Source organism: Gobio gobio, assembly GCF_949357685.1.
Source record: "Gobio gobio genome assembly, chromosome: 8".
In the NCBI taxonomy this organism is placed as follows: Eukaryota; Metazoa; Chordata; class Actinopteri; order Cypriniformes; family Gobionidae; genus Gobio; species Gobio gobio.
In genome coordinates, this window is record NC_137114.1 from 35,361,945 (window position 1) to 35,386,686 (window position 24,742).

The 24,742-nt window shown below is 36.7% G+C and overlaps 1 protein-coding gene across 1 annotated transcript; it reads left to right on the forward strand.

Moving 5' to 3' along the window:
- The first annotated feature begins 3,238 nt into the window (after positions 1-3,238).
- Positions 3,239-22,216, forward strand: nars2 (asparaginyl-tRNA synthetase 2, mitochondrial). The gene is made up of 14 exons (XM_079823981.1): positions 3,239-3,679; positions 5,780-5,889; positions 6,365-6,485; positions 6,597-6,737; positions 13,264-13,344; positions 13,515-13,618; positions 16,315-16,447; positions 17,375-17,473; positions 17,579-17,616; positions 17,848-17,914; positions 18,626-18,763; positions 19,043-19,140; positions 21,004-21,030; positions 21,344-22,216. Exons 1-14 carry the CDS (start codon positions 3,515-3,517, stop codon positions 21,486-21,488), a joined length of 1,467 nt encoding a protein of 488 aa, XP_079680107.1. The 5' UTR covers positions 3,239-3,514; the 3' UTR covers positions 21,489-22,216.
- Positions 22,217-24,742: the final 2,526 nt, after the last annotated feature.

Consider the following 24,742-nt stretch of genomic DNA (forward strand, 5'->3'; position numbering starts at 1 on the left):
TTCTGCTGTTGTAGCCCATCCGCCTCAAGGTTGTGCATGTTGTGGCTTCACAAATCGTCGCTGCCTGATGAAACTCACGTATGTCCAAAACGGTTACTTTTCAGGAAGTGAAAAAAACACTGTATTTCAAAAGCAGTTGAATGTAGCGTTGTCATACTTGGTACGGCATCTTTACATGTAACCATATTCTTGCCAGTGTAATGATATAATCCACATTTGACCAAAATTGAGTTTAAATGGACATACGTGCATATTTTACAGTAATGGTGGTCGATACGTGTTCTTCCGATCATTAATTAGAATGGCCAAGTCGCGTTTTCATATTGACAGAGGAATACGTGCTGGACATTCTCAGCCTCTGGCAAGCGGTGATAGCAGTATGAGTGAGGCATGTTCTAGTGACAATCATGCCAGTAGCATTACAGGCTATAATTTGATCAGTTTGACTAAGAAAAAAAAAGTTTGAATCTTATCAATGAGACCGAGTTTATTTACATCCTAGCAAGCAAACTAATCTGTGAAGAACTAGATTAGAATTAAACTGTGGAGAGCTTCAATGTCGTACTTTCGGCAATCCAGTGCTGAGCTTCGATGAAACTTCACGAGACTGGCGAGATGCTTCCACAGGGCGGGAGATACGCGGCTTGATTGACAGCTTTGACACCAAATGGATATACGTGAAAATCAGATGACATGATTTCACAACTTTTCATTGGCCATTTAGATATGAGAAGCATACTGTATACGGAAATGAACCTGGACATTCAATCCGTCGAAAAATAAAAAAAATCTGCAAAATGGACACACGTGGTTTTCATCAGACAGCGACGAAATGCTTTGCTGCAAACCTCGGTTGTAACAAGTGGTTATTTCAGTCAAAGTTGCTCTTCTATCAGCTTGAATCAATCGGCCCATTCTCCTCTGACCTCTAGCATCAACAAGGCATTTTCGCCCACAGGAGTGCCGCATACTGGATGTTTTTCCTTTTTCACAACATTCTTTGTAAACCCTAGAAATAGTTGTGCGTGAAAATCCCAGTAACTGAGCAGATTGTGAAATACTCAGACCGGCCCGTCTGGCACCAACAACCATGCCATGCTCAAAATTGCTTAAATCCCCTTTCTTTCCCATTCTGACATTCAGTTTGGAGTTCAGGAGATTGTCTTGACCAGGACCACACCCCTAAATGCATTGAAGCAACTGCCATGTGATTGGTTGATTAGATAATTGCATTAATGAGAAATTGAACAGGTGTTCCTAATAATCCTTTAGGTGAGTGTAGTTGGTGAAAAACCGTAGGCCTATCTGACAAAAGAAGTACGAATTCAGAGTTTTCATAAAAGAATAGTCAAAAAGTACCCGAATGACCTACTACTTAGCGGTCGTGGAGTAATTACTTAAGAGAGTATATGATATCGGACCATCTCAAAGCTATAACAAAACTCCAATTTTGTCTTCATGGGGCCTTAAAACTTCAATCTTGTAGTCATTTAATATGTTACTACATTCAAAACCCATTCCTTTTTATTCTTATTCTTTTTGTGTACACTTGTTTGTGCTTAAGGACAAAACGCGCAGACACAGACAGTGTCAGCGCAGTGGACAATAGAACATCATCAAACGCTGGGGTTACAAAGGCTTCTCAACAGGCGCTGTTTTGATCACTGTCAGGTTTGGGGCGAGATGCATTTAAAGTCTTTCCCTCAGATGACATCACTATTTTGGCTTCATCAGAAGTAAACGAGCAGCGTGACGTGAAATCAATGCTGCTTACGGTGCACATGCATAACGTGAGCTGCGGATGAATTGATGATAAGCCGCTTGAATTAAGGGTCAATAGGCTTGTAGAGTCAGTCAGGAGAGAGTCGAGGACACTGCTGAGCTCCCAGCTTTTAAAACAAGATCCATGTTTGTGTTGGTTAATCACATATTGATTGAGGCCAAGAAACAGAGAAATAACGATGCCCTGAACTTGACTACAGAATGTCTCTCTTTATCATTTGCATAAATGCAGACAGATAATATAACGGTGTTGGAATTTGAAATAAATAGGCCTATCGCTGAAAGGAGCGAACAGCTGACAGTTATAATCCTTTTCTGTTGGTTAAAACATTAGCTAATGCGTCACAGATTCATCAAATCTGCTGTAAAATTGAATTTCACCAAAAGCAAACAAAGGCACAGATAAATACAATTATATAACATGCTGTAAAAATAACATTAGCATTGCCTTTGGTGAGATGCAGTCCATAGAGACCCTAAACCTGCATTAATAATTCATTCCTGAAGATGCTGAGCTAATAAATAAGTAATTAAATAGATTTGTCTTGTGAATGTCTGCTCTGGTGACTCCCTGCATAGCGGACTGACGGAGTTACAGCGCCACCTAGAGGAAAATATATGGTTTCGTGTGAATGTGAATCTACAATGTCTACTACTACAGAAAGAAATTCTAAGTGCCATATAATTATTTTAAATAAATAAAAAGATTCAGTGGAACCGAGTGAACCTCAGCTTAACCCTGGTGATTTGTATAGTTTATTGCTTTATAATTTACATGAAATGGCTTCATGCATCATGTTTGTTTGCTTTTTATTTTATTTTTTATGAGCCATAAATTGCCATGATGACCATTCCAGTATTTTATGATTACTTGATATGGATTTGAAAGAAATCAAGCATACCTGTAAAAAATGATATAGGCTATAGGATAGGATTTTTTGTTTAAACATTTCAAATGAATCTTAAAAGTAAAAGTGCTGTCTTGAAAAGCATTCCCAGCAAGATAGTTTAAACTTGGATAATCTATGCTGCTCATCTGCATCCTCTGCAAAACTTCATTCTCCTGGAAAGTTTTTACACCTCACCCTAAACCTACCTGAAAATGACTAAAATGACTAAAGCACTGCTGCTGACCTTTATAAAAGTCTTTAAAGACTGTTTTGTTATTGTACGACTTGCTGCTTTCTGGGAGATTTAAATTGTGAACATTTTCCTGTCAAACGTGTTGCTATCATTGACTAGTATGATCTTTTTGTTTGTTCAGCCGCGACATTTCAAGGACAGTAATCACTGTATGAAATAAAATCGTAATAAAAAGCCATAAGCCATATGTGGCTACATGTGGCCCTACTGGAATGTAATATGTAATTCATGCATTTTTTAATCGATTCCTTTAAATTATTCGACCCGTACTAATCTACTGCGCATCAGCTGCGCATTTCAAAGATTAACCAATGGGATGCTACGTACATGTTACGTTGCCTATGACGTTGATTCGATTCCAGGAAGCGCGTGGAGAGCAATGTGAATGTCAAAACAGAGACCGACGACAATAACCAGTCGAGCTGTTGTAGAAGTGCATGAGTTTTATCAACATATATTATAAAAAATAACATTATATCGCATTTATTGTACGTGAAGTTCACGTCGTGAACGGTACCATCATACAAAGCGGAAGAAGCAGAGAACACCCTAACGCAGTGTTGAATCTCTCCGCTCACACTCGTTTGTCATGATGTCGCTCACATTACAGCGGATTCCTGCTTTCACCACATCATTATTCTGCAGATGTAGCTCAAAATTCTTTCAACGACACTGCATTCGCATGTTGTCCAAGAAGACGAGAGTATCCGATGCGCTCGCAAGCAAAGAGACTGGATCACATGTTAGAATACAGGTAAGAACACTGTCCCAAAATATTAGGTGTTTCTTCAACTTGGGTACATTTTATTTAAGCTAACGGTTTATTTCGCATTCCCTTTGTGAAGATCACATACAACTTTTTTTTTTAAACATTTTTACAATCATTTATTTTTGCTATTTGGACTTTCATGTATTGATTTTATTGGATCAGACCTAGACATCACTTTTTATTATTACAATATTATTAATTATTTCATATGCTGTATGCACATACAGAGTAACTAAATCCATTTCGATATTTTCGATCTGTTCCATCACTACCATTCATCCATCACTACCATCCTAATACATTTTTTTTCTTCAAACGTAGTATAATTGTTACAGTATGTCAGCAACGAGCAGGAATTAAATATTAGATCAAGGTAAATATTAATTGTTGGCATAATATTATATTATTTTACATTTCCAATCAACCTGTGAAGTTATGCACACATTTAGAATATTATTTGTGATTATTTAGGAAGCATACTAACAAGTCATTTCTAATCCAAAATGTTTAAAGTGTCATTTACCTCACACAATTCTATCAACAGAAAATATATAATTTGAGATGTGGTTGAAATCACTTTTTTTGGTTGGTGACTTTTGTATAAACCATGGTAATTAATTATAGTTAACTCAAATTAAATATTTTATGGTGACGTAGTTACGTTGTACTTCCTCAAATAAGTACTGAGTAATATTAATTAATAATTACATTTACTTGCTATAGAGTTATGGTTTGGTTTAGGGTTAGTCACTTGTAATTATGCATAATTGACTGTTATTACTACAGTAAGTGTAGGTGGTAATGTGTTACTACGTCACCTTAAAATAAAGTGTTACCAAATTAAAAGCATTTTTTATTTCTTTTCTTGAAATATATTAAATGTTAGCAAAGCCACAATATGTATTTTTCCCCGCTAGAGGTCGCTTATTCAATACTAAAGCATAGCTTGATGACACCTTAATTTCACAGACCTTTTATTATGCCGCAGACGACCACTTCTGCTTTTTCCGCTCATGCGTATGTGGGGTAACGCAGCGCTGTTTTATCATAATTTATACGTTTGAGTGTATTGAAAGTTATGTTATAATGCTACTCTGTGAGTTTGCTCGGTGGCTACTATGAGACACTGGCACACAGCTGCACACTGCAGTAAGCTAGATCGATATTAGGCATGGGGAAACATGGTAATTGCGGTAAATCAAGACAACGAGATTTAAACAATAGACTAACTGTGTTGAGCTATCCTTAAGTCTGACGTCACGTGGCTGCGCTTCCGGGTCCAAACGCTCTCATACTACAAGAAAAACAACAAATGGTGCTAATATACACACACAATGTGGTGTAATTCTACAAACGAAAATTATAATCATAACCTTTATCTCCATACCAAAATTCCAGATGGCCAGACAGTGATTCATCTTTTATAAATCGATAAAACTTTAATATCTAGTGAATATCTAATAAAGTGAGCACAGAGACTGTTGTGTAGACTGTATTTAAAATGTCAAACTTTTTTAAATGTTTGATGTTTAATATGAAAAACATAGCGCTCATAAACGGCCGTCGATGGTATTCTCAAGTGAAACGAGTTGAGGCTTGGACCCAGGGTAATGCGGGTATGATGTCATTAATAGGTGACGCACGGACACGGTCTGTGTCCTGGATAAAATTGCTTATTTCTCTGGATTTAAACATTCTTGGAAACATTTGGGATAATGTAAGTACACAAGGCAACAACATGTATAACTTTGTTCTAGTGGTTTTTGGATATTTTAATCCAAACATCTTGCATATTGTGCCTTTAACAGTGCAGCATTTCTCAATTTAATTTAGTTTAACTTGATGTACTAAAATAAAAAAATATATAGATATAATTTATATAACTTTAACTAAAATGAAAACAGAAAATATTACAATAAAAAACAATTAAAATATTAATAAATGCTAAAGTATCTCAATGATATTACAACAACACTGCTATATACGTTTGGAGATCGTTAATGGACAAATTTATGTAGTGAGGGTGAAAAGAGTTAAATAAACATGTGGTCATTCCGTATGTTAACATGTATCCTGTTCCTGCAGGGCTGGGTTCGATCCGTCAGGCCACAGAAAGACAACCTCTTCTTACATGTGACCGATGGAAGTTCATTGCAACCTCTACAGGTTGTTGCCAGCTCACACCTGAACACCAGGTGCTATTCTGTTCATGTGCAATTTGTGTTTTTAACACTGAACTTGAAAGAATATGAATTATATTTCAAATGTCATGAAAGTCTTGATATATACAGCGACTTCAAAGGTTATTTGGACACTTAAGTTGAGCCTCACAAAGATGTATGAATGTCATTGCATTAAAATAACAATCCAAGTGACATTTATTTTAATGAGATTCAAGCACAAGCATGCTTTTTAAACATATTTCACAAAATGAGGTTTTAAATGAAACAAAATATGCTGTTCCAATTTAAAGGTACACCAAGTAACTTTTGGCCCTCTAGCGGTTCAAAATCCGAACTGCATGCATTTTGCGGAAGAACATCGTTTTAGTTGTGCTTCGGCTTTGCTTGACTGTGCGGATAAATAAGAAAATGACAATTTTACGTGTTTAAATACTTTTTTTGGCCACTGTAGATATGTATTCTTTATATATCCTCCCTTCTTGTCAAGAGACCTCACATTTGGCTGTGCTGTTGACATCACTGGCACCTTAGAGAAGAGCCCAAATAAGAGACAGAATCTGGAGTTACAAGCTCAGAGCATTGAAGTGGTTGGAGAATGCAATCCTCTGGTGAGTCTTTACATCGAAATTGAATCAGTCAGATAAAACTGATGAAAAGTGATTCATAAAAAGTCATGAATAGGTCACACTTGCTATATTGACCCTGTATGTCTGCTCTAGGACTTTCCTTTTAAGATCAAGGATCGTCATTCTGTGGAGTACGTCAGGCAGTTTCCTCACCTCAGATGCAGAACAAACGCCTTCAGCTCCCTGCTCAGGATACGCAGTGAGGCGACAACTGCTATCCAGTCATTCTTCAGGGTATTAAAGTCACTATAAACACACAATCGTTCAAAAGTTTGGGGTCAGTAAGATTTGTCAAAATGTTTTTGAAACATGTCTCTGATGTGATTATTGCTAATATGATTACAATTTAAAATTACTGGTTTCTATTTTAGTAAATTTTAAAATGTAATTTATTCCTATGATATTAAAGCTGAATTTTCAGCATCATTACTCCAGTCTTCAGTGCTGATTTGCTGCTCAAGAAACATTTCTTATTATTATCAGTGTTGAAAACAGCTGTGCTGATTAATATTTTTGTGGAAACCATGACATATAATGATTATAAAGTTTTTATTTGAAATGGAAATCTCTGGTGACATTAATGTCTTTACTGTCATGTGTTCAATTTGATGCAGCCTTGCTGAATAAAAGTATTGATTTCTTTATATCTTACTGATCACAAAGTTTGGAATGGAAGTGTTTATACTTTATATTAGGGCTGGGTATTGACACAAATTTCACGATTCGATTTCGTTTCTCAAGCTTGCGATTCGTTTTAGATTCGATTCAATATCAGTTATTTTGGATGTATATCAGGTGTAATACATGGCAAATTTTCTCAAGGAAAACAAAACTTAACTAATGCTGTAAACTATGGGAGTTAGTTCAAGGCTATTAGCCTTGAAGCTATAATATCAAAGTTAAAAATGAACTGATTTGTATACAAACACTTAATTTTTTTTATAATAATAAAGTTATATGAAATATAAACATTTAAATGGTGGCTGTCATAACTTGCCAGATTTATTCAAACATGCATTAAATATTGAATATTATTAAAAATAATAATGACTATGTAATATGGTGCATATTATCAAAATGCTCCTCTCTGGAGTTCATTTTTCTAGCTCACTAATGAGTTTATGGACACTAAATATGGTTTTTCTGAGGTAAATGTGACGTTACGCGTTTCTGTTTTACTGACGTCTTTTCGCGGTTGAAACAGTGAGCGATTCCATGTGACATAATACGTTTTTCTGGAAGCTTTACTCTATCTTTTAACACACTTTCAGATGCTCATTCATGTTTATTTTGCGCTGTAACTGGTATTAAGGTGGAAGATAAGCTCAGTTCATATGGCGCTTCTCTTCAGCTGAGCTGCACCAGAGCGATCTCAAGCCACAGCACCAAAACGGTATTTGTTTTTGAATTTCATAATAAAAAGGGCGTAATTTGAAATCTGAGACTTCATTTCTTATCAATAGTAACAAAGCACAAAGATTATTGCGATTTATTGGATGGGAGGCGCGCTACAATGTCGCTTTAATTCATCAAGTGAAAACAGGATTACTAGTCGATTCTTGGGATTTAAGAATCAATATCGGTTGGTGAAAATGAGAATCGATTAAAATCGAGAAATCAATATTTTTTTACCCAGCCCTACTTTATATATTCCATATACGTTACAATTAATTTTCATTTGTTAACATTGGTTAACAACATTAGTAAACATGAACTAACAACACTTGAGAATCCAAACAATGAAATCAAAATCTGTATCTGTTAATATGATGTTATGTACCTGAACTAACATGAGCTAACAACGAACAGTTTAAAAAGCATTTGTATTAACATTAACAAAGATCAGTAAATACTGTAACAAATGTATTGCTCATTGATAGCTAAAGGTGCAGTAAACGATTTTTTGAAAAAGGCTGTTCAAAGCGGATTGGACCAAGCACCACAACACACGTGTAGCCAATCAGCAGTAGGGGGCGTGGCCACTCATTATGGGGAGGAGGGAGAGGGAGACAATCAGAAGTAGGGGGGTATCCACTAGATTTGAAGAAAGACTGTAGAAAGAGATGGCTGAGAGACATTACAAAAGAGAATAAGTCAGAGGAATATCACTGGAAAAATAAGGGTTAATAATGGCAAGAGTTTTAATGTTAAAGGAACATGCCGACTTTCGGGGACTTTAGCTTATTCACCGTATCCCCCAGAGTAGGACTGTATGATTAATCGAAAAATAATCGAAACCGACATTCAGAACCTCTAACCTACGTATTTTTCCCATGTCGGCTATTTCGGTTTTCACATGACTCCACCCCATCAGTCACATCAAGTGCAGTTTGCAGGCACACAAAGAGATGCGGGAGCAGTTATCTTTGTTTATAGATGGCCAGAATCACTATAGAAACTGCATGTTTTACACAGTTTATACAGGTCAGTTAATTGCTGTTCTTATAGCCTACGCGCTGACACACACAGACGGCGCGCGCAAGCCCCGATGCCAGATCAAGTTCACTTTCGTGCTCATAAAGTTTGTCAAGTACATGCGTTTAAAGGCTTGCTAGTTTGAACATTTAAAGCGATTGTGCACTATTCAAAAACAACAATACGGAAAACTTCTCCGTTCAGTGCTCAGCTTTTTTCTGTAACGAGCCGAGCCGTGCCGCGTCTCTGACAACGCGTGCGCGCCCTGAATGCAGATCACTTTCACCTGCGTCCTCACAAAGCTTGTCATTTATATGTGGGTTAAGCCCTGCCCGTTTGAACATTAAACGGAGTTTCGACCATCAGATGTGTATTATGTTCAACTAATGCCTGATATATGGTGACAAACGAGCACTCAGACAGTAGCTTGCACATCACGTGAAGCTCGCGCGCAGAGAGCAGCGCAGAAACGCAGTGTCAATGCTGTCCTGTGACTAAAGTAAAGTCACTAAAGTAGTTTAGAAACTCAACCTTTATAGGCATACGTTTTAATACCTTTAAAGTAAGTACAAACCACAGCTTCATAATTAATAGAGACGGCATGACTAATTCACACACACAATCACTCTCATTAATGCATTCAAATAAATGTAATGTAGGCCTACTGTGCTAATTTATCTGTATCTGATGTACAACAAACAGAAATCTGCCCCATAGACAATAACTGCTTAAAGTGAACCGTTTCCTTCAAGTATTTTAAAATCACAAAGAAATGCACTTTTTCATTAGAAAAAAAAATTCCACCTTTTAATAGCAGAAAATATTTTCAGTACAAACCTTAAAAGGAACTTACTCTAAAACCTTATGAGGGCAAAAAATTAAAAAATAATCGTTCATTAATTGTAATCGAGGTAAAATGTTCAATTAATCAAGGTTTTTTTTTTTTGTCAAATCGTTACAGCACTACCCCAGAGTTAGATAAGTCCTCCATACATACCATGCTCATCTCCATGCGTGCCATAACTCTGTCTGACGCACCCACCGCTAGCCTAGCTTAGCACAAAGACTGGAGGTAAACGGCTCCATCTAGCCTACTGCTCAATAAGTGACAAAATAACGCTAACATTTTCCTATTTACATGTTGTGATCTCAAGGTAGTAAAAGGTAGTAAATGAAATTAGCCAAAATTAAGGGCATTAAAAAGTAGTAAAAAGTAGTAAACGTCATCTGACGAGGTATTAAATTTTCGAGCCCAATTTTTTTTTAGATACATTTTCAATTTGTGTTAAGTACAGGCCTTTTTTTTTCTAAAATTCGCGTGCATTTATTTATGTGTTGAGAGTAGGACCTGCGCGATATCATATGAGTTGGTGTTCATTCGCGCGCAGCGCTGAAACAAACTGGGTACCCGGCTGGCTGCTGCCAAACATGTACGCGAGCTCGCTTCCATTCAGTAATTAAAGCATGGGGAAATGCAAGTTCTCGGACCTCTGGCTGGAGGACTCACGATTTAAAGACTGGCTTAGGCCAGTAGTTTGCAACAGCCGCGAGGCTTATTGCCACGTCTGCAAGAAGACAATTAATATAACCTGGTTGGGGGTGAATGGCGTCAAATCGCATATGTAATCATATAGCAGCCACCATGCTAGGATGCGCGGACGTAGCTAGGATGCGAGGACGTAGCGAGCAGCTTCCATTATCAATGTTCTGCGCTACGGATGCATCAACGACCTCAACCTCCACTGCTTTGCCCTCAACCCCGACTGCTCTCCCGATTCAAACCACTGCCAGCAGTAACGTTAGTCCTAGCAGCTTCATCAACAGGTGCGTGACAGACGTCGGACAGCAGACGCTATGCCCTATCACCACCGCTACATTGCGAGCTGAGGTGCTGTGAGCTGGGCTCACACTGTACGAGTAGATCGCATGCGATGTAAAGCCAAAGAGAGAGATAGTCTATCAAATGCATCAGCTATCGATATCAAGAGGATTTAGCATTTACAATTTATGTATATAAATGAATATTATTATTATTAGGGTAGTCCTACTTTTATTATTAAATTGATATTACATTTAATTTGCCCCGTGATAATTTCATAATGCATCAATGCATAACCGACGCTGCATAATAAAAGAATAGATAGACTAGCTTACTCCTCATTATTTAAATACATTTTGCCCAATTAAACAAGGAATTATAGGCCTATAATTAAAATGATTATCAGTCTATAACATGTCAGAACACTACAATAATATCAGTATTATCAGAAAGTAAGAGCAGCTTTATTTCAAAAACAACTTGTTTAACACGAAATGGGCCTATACTTCTCTTCTAATTTGTTTCACAATATGGGCCACAAGAGAAATATTAAGAATATAAATTCAGACAGTTATAGGCTATACGTTATCAGCATATGTTAAAGCCGATTTATATAAATAAAGAGATCTCTCTTGTCTCTGTGAGAATATGCGCCGAAAGCTTGTCAGATTTTACTTTCACTTTCTGTAGTGAATAATTGACTTGGTTTGAGACTTCACCGACTCTCGTGCACATTGCGTTTTTGTGTGATATCCACTGACTCGCCTTCATGATTTAAAACGAAAAAGAAAAAAAATCTATATTGCGCCGTGAAAATTGCTCTCGTTTTCCTCTGTACACTGCACGAACTATGAAGAAGATGTCTCCTTCCTCTTCTGTCTTTATTTCTATTCTCATCTCTGTGGGCAGTTGATGTTAAGTTAAAATGACCTCGTTACATTGTGATGCAATATGTTATTCCATTTGGAAAGATATTTAATTTACGCTACTATAGTTGCAGCTTGAAGTCGCGCTGGTATTAAAAAATATTTTTAAGGTATTAAAAAAGGTAGTAAAAGGTATTAAATTCAACTTGAGAAGTTCTGTATATACCCTGGATCTGTATAGTTACATCGTGTACTAACTAAGACCGGCGGGAAATAAAAAATTGCGATTTTCTATACTGATTTGGCTTGGAACTATACTCTCATTCCTGCGTAATAATCAAGGAACTTTGCTGCCGTACCATGAGTGCAGCGGCACAATGATATTACGCAGCGCCTGAAAATAGGCCCCAGCACACTCTCTGTGCAAGTAGGTTGTCACGTTGGTTATGTTGAAGGAAGTTAGCCTATTTTCAGGCACTGCGTAAGCACAGAGATGAGAATGGTATGTATGGACTTATCTAACTCTGGGGTATATGGTCAATAAGCTAAAGACCCAAAAAGTCGGCGTGTTCCTTTAATATTAGAAAAGCTTTCTAGTGCTGGAGAGACCGAACTGGGAAGGTCGGAAAATGGATGCATAGGTTGCGTTGTTTCTGCTCCATATGTCTGTAACATTGGTGTTGATGTTTGATGTTTCACAGAACCAAGATATGCTGTTGTTGTAATGTTAGCTGTAGTAACAGGATGGTTTTGAGGGTCAATGTTTGTCTGGAGCTTCTGGTGACTAACAATTAGGGGTGGGGGAAAAAATCAATACAGCATAGTATCGCAATATTTTGTGTGGGGATATTGTATTGATACAAGGACTTCCAAGTATCTATATTTTCAGGAACTGAATTTCAGCTTGCTTTGTGCAAAATTTTACCGTAAGGTCGGCACTTATAATGCGGGAAGTAATTATTTAAAATATTTCGTTCAGACTGTAATATCACAAACAGTGCATGTGTGTGCAGGAAGTGCATTCTCGCATATTTCTGAACGTAGACCAATCTGTCCATGTTTATGTGTTAGTTACGCGTTGATTTGTCACGCAAGCGCAAATCAGCTGTGCTGTGCACTGCAATGCAACAGAACGCAATTACAATCAAAGAAGCTTGCCGCTTCAGCCGTAACATCACTTGATTTTTTTTTTTAATCAAACAACTAACAACCAACTCTTGCTTGTATATACTCCTGTGTACTGTATGTTCATTTATTGTGCTTCCTTTCGTTTGTACGTCATCTTCGCTTTATTTTTCGCGAAGCATTATTTTGCTGCGCTTCAGCTATGATAAAAAGACATCCACTGTTGCATTGCATGTTTGTGCATTTTGGGGGCGAAACAATCAAGCTGGGGCGTGCGTTTTTTGTGGGTTGATTTCAAATATCAACAGTGTTTCTGAGAAATCGCTTACTGCACCTCTAATGTTACGTAATGTATTAACTAACATTTTCTAATGAGACCTTATGTTCATTCTGACTAAATTATCATTCTTTAATTAATTCTATAAAAATTTTAATCTGTATAATTTATACCTGCAAATTAATTAAAATATAATTATCACGTAGCTTGTATGTGAACACCTCTCTTGTAGATTCATTGTGTTAATTGTTGTTATAGGATAACGGTTTTGTGCAGATTCACACACCAATAATCACCTCAAATGACTGTGAGGGAGCTGGAGAACTCTTCCAAGTTGAGGTGCGTCTCAGATTTAGATCATTTGTACATTTTAGTATGTATTGCTTCGTTAAAGTGAATTGTGAGATGTAGCAACAAGCTAAATTATATTGTTTCAAAATGTGGTATATGAGTACTTTTAATTCCTACTTGAATCTAGGGTAACTGATCATACTTTGTGTTCTCTGAAGCCTGCAGGTGATAAAAATGACTCAGATGATCCAAACCCACATTTCTTCTCAGTGCCAGCTTATCTAACAGTCTCAGGACAGCTGCACCTGGAGGTGATGGCAGGGTAAAGTCAAAATTTGGCTGCACACACACCATGTATCAATATTCAAAAGTTGATCTTAGTTTTATGTACTCATCTTTCCCTTGAACTTGGTAACAAATCCTTCTCTTGCAGGTCAAAATCACCTCAAGCCCTAAAATTATAAAATTTTTATACCTATGCATTTGTCCAGAAAGCTTATTTCATTTCATTTTGAAAATATTTTTAATTACATTTTTTTGTTGTTGCTTTTTTTAAATTTACCTTTAAATGACTAGATTTTGTTAATAAATAAATAATAATTTAAGCACATCTTCACATTCTTTCAACTTAAATTAAAAAATAACTCACAATTTCATGCATAACCCTGTAAATTCAGCTCAAAATATCTTACATTGGGTGTCTCTGCCTAGCCGAGCTCCGCCCTCCTACGTACTTCCGCTCAATTTTCATTTTCCTTCAGTACTCCATCTGGGACTGCGGTATAGTCTTAGGTTTTCTCCGAACAAATTTTTACCGGTCCAATTAGTGAACAGAGGGAGTGACTGAGAACAATGACGTTGATGTTGTGCGCTAGTTTGAGTTGTAGTTCGGTAATGGTGGCGGAGAAAAGATGCGAGCCAAGGCATTCATTCCGTTGTGGCACCGCTGCCGAATATCCAGAAGTTAAGGCCGGAGCAAGAACTATCTTTGCTGAGTTTTTTTGGTGGCCATGATGTTGTGTCCTGGGAAAAGTTTGATTTTCCAGCTCGCTCCGTTAGTGGTGAAGGAGTTTGCTGAAGCCCCGGTAATTGTTTTGCGTGCGGTCGGAATGAATTGTCATCATTTACAGGGGCTAGTCAGTGATTTTATTGCCGCCCGTCTCCCACCACCCGCGTAAAAATCCCCAGCCGACTTACCTACTGGTTTTGACAAAGACCAAGGTCGTGTGGTAATTTAATTGCTGTCCGAAACCACATCTCTGAGTTTTCAAGAATATATCACTTCAAAAATTCACTTTTTATATCATTTTTGACCACTGCAGAGCACCGTAAGGTTGCGCTTCGCTGTAATTTGGATGCGTTTCTAGACTTGTATTTCTTTAAATGCTGGCAAGTATTTACAAGAGCAATATATTTCATCACCACTCAAAAAATAAAAGGAAGAAAAGCACGTAAACATTTGAATTGGGCCGTTATTTACGGCAGTATTTATTCTTATCATACCAAGCATATGATTTTTTATTTACAGTATACAATCATGTTATGGACCACGTGAGCAGCGCGTTCCCATTCACAAAACTCTCCCCTCAATCGTGAATAAATCACAATCTGAATGCACAAGGTTTTATCACTGAGGTGGCTGCACATTTATTTTTACGGACTTCCATGTGAGAAATAAAGGCGAATGGCGCATGACATACGTCACGACCAAGCGTTATAGCGATTGGTTATGGCAGATCCAGAGTGGCTCTTGGCAGATCCAGTAGTTTTATACTTCAACAGAGTTCCCGCCTTCAAGGAAGTAAACACTTGTCAATGGAGAGTGGCCAGACTCTCTGTACAAATGGAATGTACGAGAGTCTGGTAGGACCAGGCTAGTCTCTGCCAACTCTTTTGGAAAAAAAACAATAAAGCATATTTCATGACTCTTGCCACTAGATGGCCTTATAGCTCTATATGGAGCAAATTAGCTCTTCCCCTGGGTTCAAAAGAGTTTCAATCTGATTTTTTTTCTTCAATATGCATGCAGGTATCTAGACATTACAAAATATTTTTTAGCATTTTTTTAGTTGTAAATTTGACAATTTCTTAAGTTTTTTCTATATATACTGAAGTGTCAGATATTGTAAAAATTCTAATTAGTAAGGTGGACAGCTTGGGGGAAGTAAAACCTTGAAGAATATGTAATTTGAGAGTATTTGTTTAAAAATGCTTATTTTAATTCAGAATAAAAAAAATACCGTTATAATTTCACCATTTATTTTACTTTTGTGTGGGTTTGGGGTGGGGGTTCTGCATTGTAAATGTGTTCAGATCTAACTGATTGATTTTAATTTGAAAAAAAAAAACACTGCCCCCGTTATATGGCCTCTCATTAATTTTAATGTGTGTGTGTGTGTGTGTGTGTGTGTGTGTGTGTGTGTGTGTGTGTGTGTGTGTGTGTGTGTGTGTGTGTGTGTGTGTGTGTGTGTGTGTGTGTGTGTGTGTGTGTGTGTGTGTGTGTGTGTGTGTGTGTGTGTGTGTGTGTGTGTGTGTGTGTGTGTGTGTGTGTGTGTGCATTTGAGTGTGTTCTGCATTGGGGATGTTTTATAGTCTCATCATGCCTTCATTTTTATGTGTCTGTTCTGGATTGTATCAGGTTTTTTATTTATTTTTTGGACAAATAAAAAAAAAAATCCTTACATTCCATTCATTCCTATGGGGGTCAGATTGACCCACGAGGGAAGGATTTGATCATTTTTTTGTTTGTGTGTAATCCACCTTCAAATGGAATTCTTAAATAATCATTAAGAATTAATTTTGGATCAAAATGACCCAAGGGAATGATGAGGGGGAGTTTAATTGTTGTATTGCCAGTATTTGCTGAGAAAAGCCCCCAATGAAAATAATTTTTAAAATTGTGGCATTGAATAGTCGATACAAAATGTATTTATGATTAATCAGATCTGTAGCTTTATGAGAACCTTTAGCTAAAAGTGAACACTAAACTACTTTGTGATTGCTGGTTGTCTGTTGTAGGGCTTTTTCAGCAGTGTACACATTCGGTCCTACGTTCAGAGCGGAGAACTCTCAAAGCAGAAGACACTTGGCAGAGTTTTACATGGTAGAGGCAGAGATTGCCTTCACTGAGTCACTAGACGACCTGATGAAGGTAGAAAACTCACTACTCCTCACTCATTGAATTACATGCACAATCAAGCAACTGATTACATTTTAAATTGATTTGATACTGTGTACACCAGTTGACATCAGTGTTGGGGGTAACGCATTACGTAATCAGTAGGACTGTCCCGATCAAGTTTTTTGTGCCCCCATTCCTATCCAAGTAATTGAATATTGAGTACCTGCCGATAATGAGTCTTGATCTGATACTTGTATTTTCCTAGTGCTTGGTGCACATAAAATGTATTAAAATCAATCCAGTGTATACAGGAATGTGCTTTGAGTTTCTATGGGGCAGGTGCTCAAATGTTAGAAAAATGCGAAAAACAATGGCTCTGCACGAATCGCCTATAGGCTGTGACGCATTTTAGCTAAGAAAGCTAACTAAGAAATCTACCAAAAGACAACTACTTTGGAGCACTATTCATTTTTACCTACAATATTCTAAAATTAGAGTAAACTAGAATAGTGTGGAATATCAGATGTCAATAAAACACAGTCAAATTATATTTGAAAGGATTATTTCTGCTTCCATGGACATCAGTGTATATTTTACAAACTATACATGTTTTTGCTAGTACTCATCTTTATTTTAATGTCAGAAACATAAAATAAATATTGTATGGTTGAAAACACTGAACAGTGTATATATATGACGAGCGCTGAGCATGTCCGTCTCTGGCTCAGCACCAGCCAAAGCGCAAACACACATTTGAATTTATTCAGATGATAACGTGATGCACTGAACGTTCTGATGTTAGCGTACTCTTCAAAGGGTTAATTATCAAATGTGAAAATGTGTTTGTTTTTTGTGTCATTTGGAAGCTGCATTCAAATCCATTTGGCTTAAAATCTGATGGGGCACATGCCAACACTGGTGTACATAAACTTGAATTGCTTGTTTCTTATTCTCCAGGTAATGGAGAGTTTATTCAAGGTTACCACGGAGCATGTGCTGTCCCATTGCGCAGAGGATGTAGAGTTATTTCACAAATATATGGCACCGGGACACAGGGTATGACACACAATACTATTGTTTCTTATACAAGGAGAGCATTCTGAGTTTCTCTACCATAATGGCTGTGATAAACTCTGTTTCAACTCTTTTAAACATCCTCAGGACCAAGTGGATCTCATGTTAAAAAGAAAATTTAATGTGTACGTATTATATTTCAATTCAGTCTGCTTTTACCAATTTTTGGTCCTTTTACTTTTCAAAATAGGCCTTGAGCTTAAGATTAGGCTGATTATAAGTTGTTACAAGTAAGAATTCTCTAAAAGAATGAATGAATGAATGAATTGTAATTTGTGATGTGTAACTGAGCTCTGTGTGTGAACCATATATTTTTATTACACTCTTTTAAATCGTCTTATATTTGCTTTCTACAGCATTTCTTACACTGAGGCGATAGACATTCTACAGAGCAGTTCACAGAACTTTACATTCAGTACAGAGGCAAGTAAATTACAGCATTTGTTTGTGTTTTAAATAGTTACTATACATAGAGATGCACTATATATGAAATGTGTAAAGTAAAATAATGCACATTATCATTTAAAAGTATGGGGTCAATAAGAAATTTACAATTTTATTCAGCAAAGATGCATTTAATTGATTACAAGTGACAATATAAAGTTACAAATGATATCCATAAAAATAAGAGGCAGCACAAACAGGCAGTTTTCAACATTGATAATAATCAGAAATTGTGCTGAAAATTCAGCTTTGCATCACAGGAATAAATTACATTTATATATATATATATATATATATATATATATATATATATATATATATATATATATATATATATATATATATATATATATATATATATATATATATATATATATATATATATATATATATATATATATATATATATATATATATATATATATATATATATATATATATATATATATATATATATATATATATATATATATATATATAGAAAAGAGTTATTTAAATTGTAATAATATTTCACAATATTTTGACTTTATTTTTTATCAAATTGGTGAGCATAAGTAATTTTTTTTAAATCCTGCCAACCCAAACTTTTCAGTGGTAGTGCGATATTTATTGCCTAATATATAGAAGGAATATAATATTGTTTTAAGAGTATCTATTCTGTCTTTGTCTTTGACATATGCTTTACATTAGTGGGGCTGTGATCTTCAGACAGAACATGAGAAGTTCCTAGTGAAACACTGTGGAAACGTCCCAGTGTTTGTCATTAACTATCCCTTTGAGCTGAAGCCTTTCTATGCCCGAGACAACCATGACCAACCCAAGCACACTGTAAGAATGAGCTCTTCAGTCTTTTCTACATGTGGCCCTGCCATGAGTTTCTCAGGATTTTTTTATAGACCAGCTAATATGAGTAAAAATGTTAAATATGATTATATTTTGTGTGTGAAGCCTATGGAGTAAATGCTAAAAATCAAATGGTGTAAAGATGTTTTGAAATCTTGGTATTTTTGAATTCAGCGTGTCCATGAGGCCTGATTCTTCTTTCTTTTCCTCACCTCCATGCGCCTCACTGCTCATTCAATCATTCCTGATGATTTTTTTGGACAGGCAGCTGCCGTAGACCTCTTGGTGCCTGGAGTCGGGGAGCTTTGTGGTGGATCCCTGAGAGAAGAGAGACTAGAACTTCTGAGCCAACGGCTAGCACAGTAAGAATTTAGAAAATAATTCCTCTACATTGTAATAAAATATAATATATGCTGTAATGGTTTAAGACATTATCAATACCGGTAAATTACTATAAAATTACTGGAATTACTTTACCGGTAAATACACGAATATGCAGTTCACACAAGCAACAGCATTCTGGCCTTTACCGGAAAGAGAACGTTTACACATCAACACCAAAATACCTGTAAATTCTGTGATGTCAGTCATCGGAAATTATCTTTAAACTCTGCGTCATTGTCTTCATTCGCCCACATAATGAGAAGCGCTTTAGTTCACTATCTGTTCAATTTGACAACATCTTTTTGACGTCTGAGTGACCGGCATAACGGCTGATCAAACAGAATGTGTGTTTGGTCTTAAGAGCATTCTGACATGAAACTCGCGTAATAGTATCCAACTGCAGAGCCACAGCGCTGATGAATGGAAAAGAAGGCTGGGTCTCGAGTGCGACAATGAAAAAGCTGTGAGACGTGGCGCAACTGTCAGAGATGATCATTCAGTGCAGATTTGAATAGGGAAACTATTAAAAAGCTTACTGTAAACAGCGCAGTAATCACATCTGTTTATCTGTATGTTAGAATGTAAAAAAAAAAACTTTTTATAGTTTGATATTAGGGATGCAACAATACGGTTAGTCCACGGTTCAATACATACCTCGGTTCGGTTCGGTTCTGATGGCTTGTCACATCAGTTTTTTGCTATTCTATTCTTAAGCGACAGGAACAGCAAGAGGTTAAGGAGAAAAAAGACTATTTTTTAATTGCAATACTTATTTTACTTAAAATAATTGAAAAACCTTACTTAAACTTAAAACTTTACTTTAAAAAAAAAATGTTACACATTCCTAGTGTATTGTATAATATAAAATAAATATATATATATATATAAAGATTTACACTGGTAGCTCAGAGCTGTACAGCAGCATTTAAGTATGAAATTGAATGAATAAATGTAAAAATAAAACACTACATAGACTTCACTATAAAATATACTTTGATTCTTATTAAAGCTACTGTATTAAAGTTTTTCAGTCAAGAGCAGTGAGTGATTTTCTCTTTGTCTTTTGTTGTTGTATTAACATTAAATGGATAGTTCACTCAAAAATGAGAAATGAATACAGGTTTGGAACAATATTAGAGTGAGTAAATAATGACATAATTTTAGAGGTGAACTGTCCCTTTAAGGACAGCATGTTCAGTAGGCTGCGCTGCTTTCAATTTAAGACCTCCGTGCATCTGATATACAGACACACGCCGATTTTACTTTCACTTTAGACATAACCGACTGTGTTTATATTAACCTTGTGTGTATTTGACAGTATTAGCGCAGTAAGACTACTTAGTCCAGTAATCACTTGTTTGACATGCGTTTAGTGCGCGCGCTCGGAGAAGCGCATGTTAAAATATGCACGCGAATGAGCCGGCAAGGCTTTAAAAAGCATGCAAATAATGAACTTTCTTGATTGTGAATAACTATAGTGTTCCGTGAGTATAACTCTACCACTAACGTATGATGTGAATGTATGTCACGTTGTTCAGTATATTGGGATGGAGGCAAATGATAGAATTTGTAGAAAAATACTTAATTAAATGCAAAACCGAAAAACCGCAATTCACAGGCGCGTATTGAACCGTGAAGGCCGTACCAAACGGTTCAATATTATATTGAGAATTGTGGCATCCCTATTTGATATAACTATCTTATATGAATTTTGTACACAAATCCGGCACCCAAATAAGAAAGTGATGCTTTCCAGATGATGCACTTTTTCACAGTTGTATTATTAGCCTCTATTCACTGTCATCTCCTCATTCTCCTGCATGTTTTTCCTCTTATCACAGGGCTGGTTTGAAGGACACGTATGAATGGTAGGTTCAAAAGAACAATTTTTGCAGCTCACCCACATTTTTATTCTAATCTGAAACGTATTTTTCATATCAGGCCAGTTGTTGGCGATGTCATTTTGTAAAGAAACACTATGCACCTATAGACTGAACACATTTTCACACATTTATGTTAAACGATAATGGTATTGTTTTCAAAAACTTGCACTTTAAAACCTGTTTTCAAAAGTTTGCGTTTTCAGGCCCTCAAAACACTGTTGTGTAAATGAAAGGCCAAAACGCATATAAAGTGGTGTCGTGTAAACGCCCCCTGAGTGAACATCTTTGTGATTGAAAGGTATCTGCAGCTGAGAGAGTTTGGCTCCGTTCCACATGGCGGTTTTGGGATGGGCTTTGAAAGGTACCTGCAGTGCATTCTGGGACTCCACAATATCAAAGATGTGATTCCATTTGCAAGGTTTTCACACTCTTGCCTGCTTTGAAACTGTTAAATTAAAGAAAAAAAAATTGAATGTGCCTTGTCATTTTTTTATTTGCTGAAACTTCTGTCTGATACCCATTTCAAGTATTTGAGTCTCTACTAATGAGCTGATGACTTAAGTTTGATTAGGGAAACGTACAAAATGTGCGATGTTAAAGAAGCTGCTTCAGAAATTGGCTTTAGGAACCACTGTTCTAGGAATGGCTGTTTTAAAAAAAAAATCCTTTAGTCATTTGTTTTGACTTTTATAGACTGTGACAATACTGTTTAACCAAACAGATTGAGTGGTGTGTGGGATTACAAATTTAAGAAAGTACATTGTATTTAGCATTTAAGGTAAAAATGATGATATCAGATGAATTAGTCTGCTCTGCAAATCTTGCAGGCCAGTTTCCTGTTCTCTTCATTGTAAGTAAAATGAGCACCATTTGTCTTTAATGGCTCTTGGAGCCCCCGAGTGATTGAATTATCATCTATGCATTTGAATGACACTGTTATGCTGATTGATTCTGGACGGGTGACACCGTTATGTCTGAGGTGTGTCCTTTTACCTATACAGTTACCTACACAACATATGCATTCCTTTGTTTGAATGTCTCCTCCCCTGCTGTATAATCCCTCCCCCTAAAATGTAGATAAAACACAATGTACAACTTCTTAAGTTAGAGTTTTCGGATGACCTGCAGCACAGAGAGTTCTCATTAAAAGAATAACTTCTGTTTGAACGCGATCCCGAAGTCTCCTGGTTTTCACTTCTGAGTTTCCTACACTTTAGAAGATAAAAGTTCACAACAGATGTAAAACACTGACTTTCAAAAGAGAACATCTTAAGACATCCTCTGTTTTACTTTTGTTAATAACTGCTGTTCTGATGCAATGACATTCATCTATTTCACATGTGACTTAAGTGTGCAGATCATTTTGGGCCAACTAGCTTGGTAACACTTAATTTTCAGTAAAACGTGATTAACAAACATACACTCAAACTCGATTATTAAAAAAGGTTCAAATATTCGCTGATGCTCCAGAAGGGAACATGATGCATTAAAAGATTAGTTCACTTCCAAATGAAAATGTCCTGATAATTTACTCACCCCCATCTCATCCAAGATGTTCATTACTTTCTTTCTTCAGTCGAAAAGAAATTAAGATTTTTGAGGAAAACATTCCTGGATTTTTCTCCATATAATGGAGCGCGCCACGGATTACATAACCACGTTGGAAAGGTCACGCTAGAGGTAGGCAGAAGTGCTATCGGAAATTGAAAAAATCTAAATGGGAGGCCATTCATGTGCAATTTTTACCTAGGAAACTCGCATTTACGATAATTCCGAGGGCAAGTGAAGGCAGTATAAGAGCCGGGAGGTTAAAACGTATTAAATTTGAAGGTAAATTGTACTTAATTTGTCTTCTGGGAAACAAGTAAGTATTTTCTGTTGTTTTTGAAGGGCAGTACTAAATGGGGAAAAAAAAAATATTTTTAAACAAAAGAAAAATGTGGATCTTCAATCCTGTTCAACCGGTTTCCACCCTCCGGCTTTTAATGCATCGTGTTTCCTTCTGGAGCATCAGTGACTGTTTAAACTTTTTTTAATAGTTGGGTTTGAGTCCCTCAATTGTCCTCAGTGTGAAAAGATGGATCTCAAAATCATACAGTCACTGCTTGAAAGCAGTTGATATATATATATATATATATATATATATATATATATATATATATATATATATATATATATATATATATATATATATATATATACAGTGAAGAAAATAAGTATTTGAACACCCTGCTATTTTGCAAGTTATCCCACTTAGAAATCATGGAGGGGTCTGAAATTGTCATCGTAGGTGCATGTCCACTGTGAGAGACATAATCTAAAAAAAATAAAATCCAGAAATCACAATGTATGATTTTTTAACTATTTATTTGTATGATACAGCTGCAAATAAGTATTTGAACACAAAGTATGAGAAAATCAATGTTAATATTTGGTACAGTAGCCTTTGTTTGCAATTACAGAGGTCAAACGTTTCCTGTAGTTTTTCACCAGGTTTGCACACACTGCAGGAGGGATTTTGGCCCACTCCTCCACACAGATCTTCTCTAGATCAGTCAGGTTTCTGGCCTGTCGCTGAGAAACACGGTGTTTGAGCTCCCTCCAAAGATTCTCTATTGGGTTTAGGTCTGGAGACTGGCTAGGCCACGCCAGAACCTTGATATGCTTCTTACAGAGCCACTCCTTGGTTATCCTGGCTGTGTGCTTCGGGTCATTGTCATGTTGGAAGACCCAGCCTAGACCCATCTTCAATGCTCTAACTGAGGGAAGGAGGTTGTTCCCCAAAATCTCGCAATACATGGCCCCGGTCATCCTCTCCTTAATACAGTGCAGTCGCCCTGTCCCATGTGCAGAAAAACACCCCCAAAGCATGATGCTACCACCCCCATGTTTCACAGTAGGGATGTTGTTCTTGGGATGGTACTCATCATTCTTCTTCCTCCAAACACGTTTAGTGGAATTATGACCAAAAAGTTCTATTTTGGTCTCATCTGACCACATGACTTTCTCCCATGATTCCTCTGGATCATCCAAATGGTCATTGGCAAACTTAAGTCGGGCCTGGACATGTGCTGGTTTAAGCAGGGGAACCTTCCGTGCCATGCCTGATTTCAAACCATGACTTAGTGTATTACCAACAGTAACCTTGGAAACGGTGGTCCCAGCTCTTTTCAGGTCATTGACCAGCTCCTCCCGTGTAGTTCTGGGCTGATTTCTCACCTTTCTTAGGATCATTGAGACCCCACGAGGTGAGATCTTGCATGGAGCCCCAGTCCGAGGGAGATTGACAGTCATGTTTAGCTTCTTCCATTTTCTAATGATTGCTCCAACAGTGGACCTTTTTTCACCAAGCTGCTTGCCAATTTCCCCGTAGCCCTTTCCAGCCTTGTGGAGGTGTACAATTTTGTCTCTAGTGTCTTTGGACAGCTCTTTGGTCTTGGCCATGTTAGTAGTTGGATTCTTACTGATTGTATGGGGTGGACAGGTGTCTTTATGCAGCTAACGACCTCAAACAGGTGCATCTAATTTAGGATAATAAATGGAGTGGAGGTGGACATTTTAAAGGCAGACTAACAGGTCTTTGAGGGTCAGAATTCTAGCTGATAGGTTTTCAAATACTTATTTGCAGCTGTATCATACAAATAAATAGTTAAAAAATCATACATTGTGATTTCTGGATTTTTTTTTTAGATTATGT

Coding starts and splice junctions, on each gene's coding strand:
- nars2 (XM_079823981.1), top strand. CDS start 3,515: ATGATGTCGCTCACATTACAGCGGATTCCTGCTTTCACCACATCATTA. Junction 3,680..5,779: donor GATCACATGTTAGAATACAG/GTAAGAACACTG, acceptor CTGTTCCTGCAG/GGCTGGGTTCGATCCGTCAG. Junction 17,915..18,625: donor ACTTTACATTCAGTACAGAG/GCAAGTAAATTA, acceptor GCTTTACATTAG/TGGGGCTGTGATCTTCAGAC.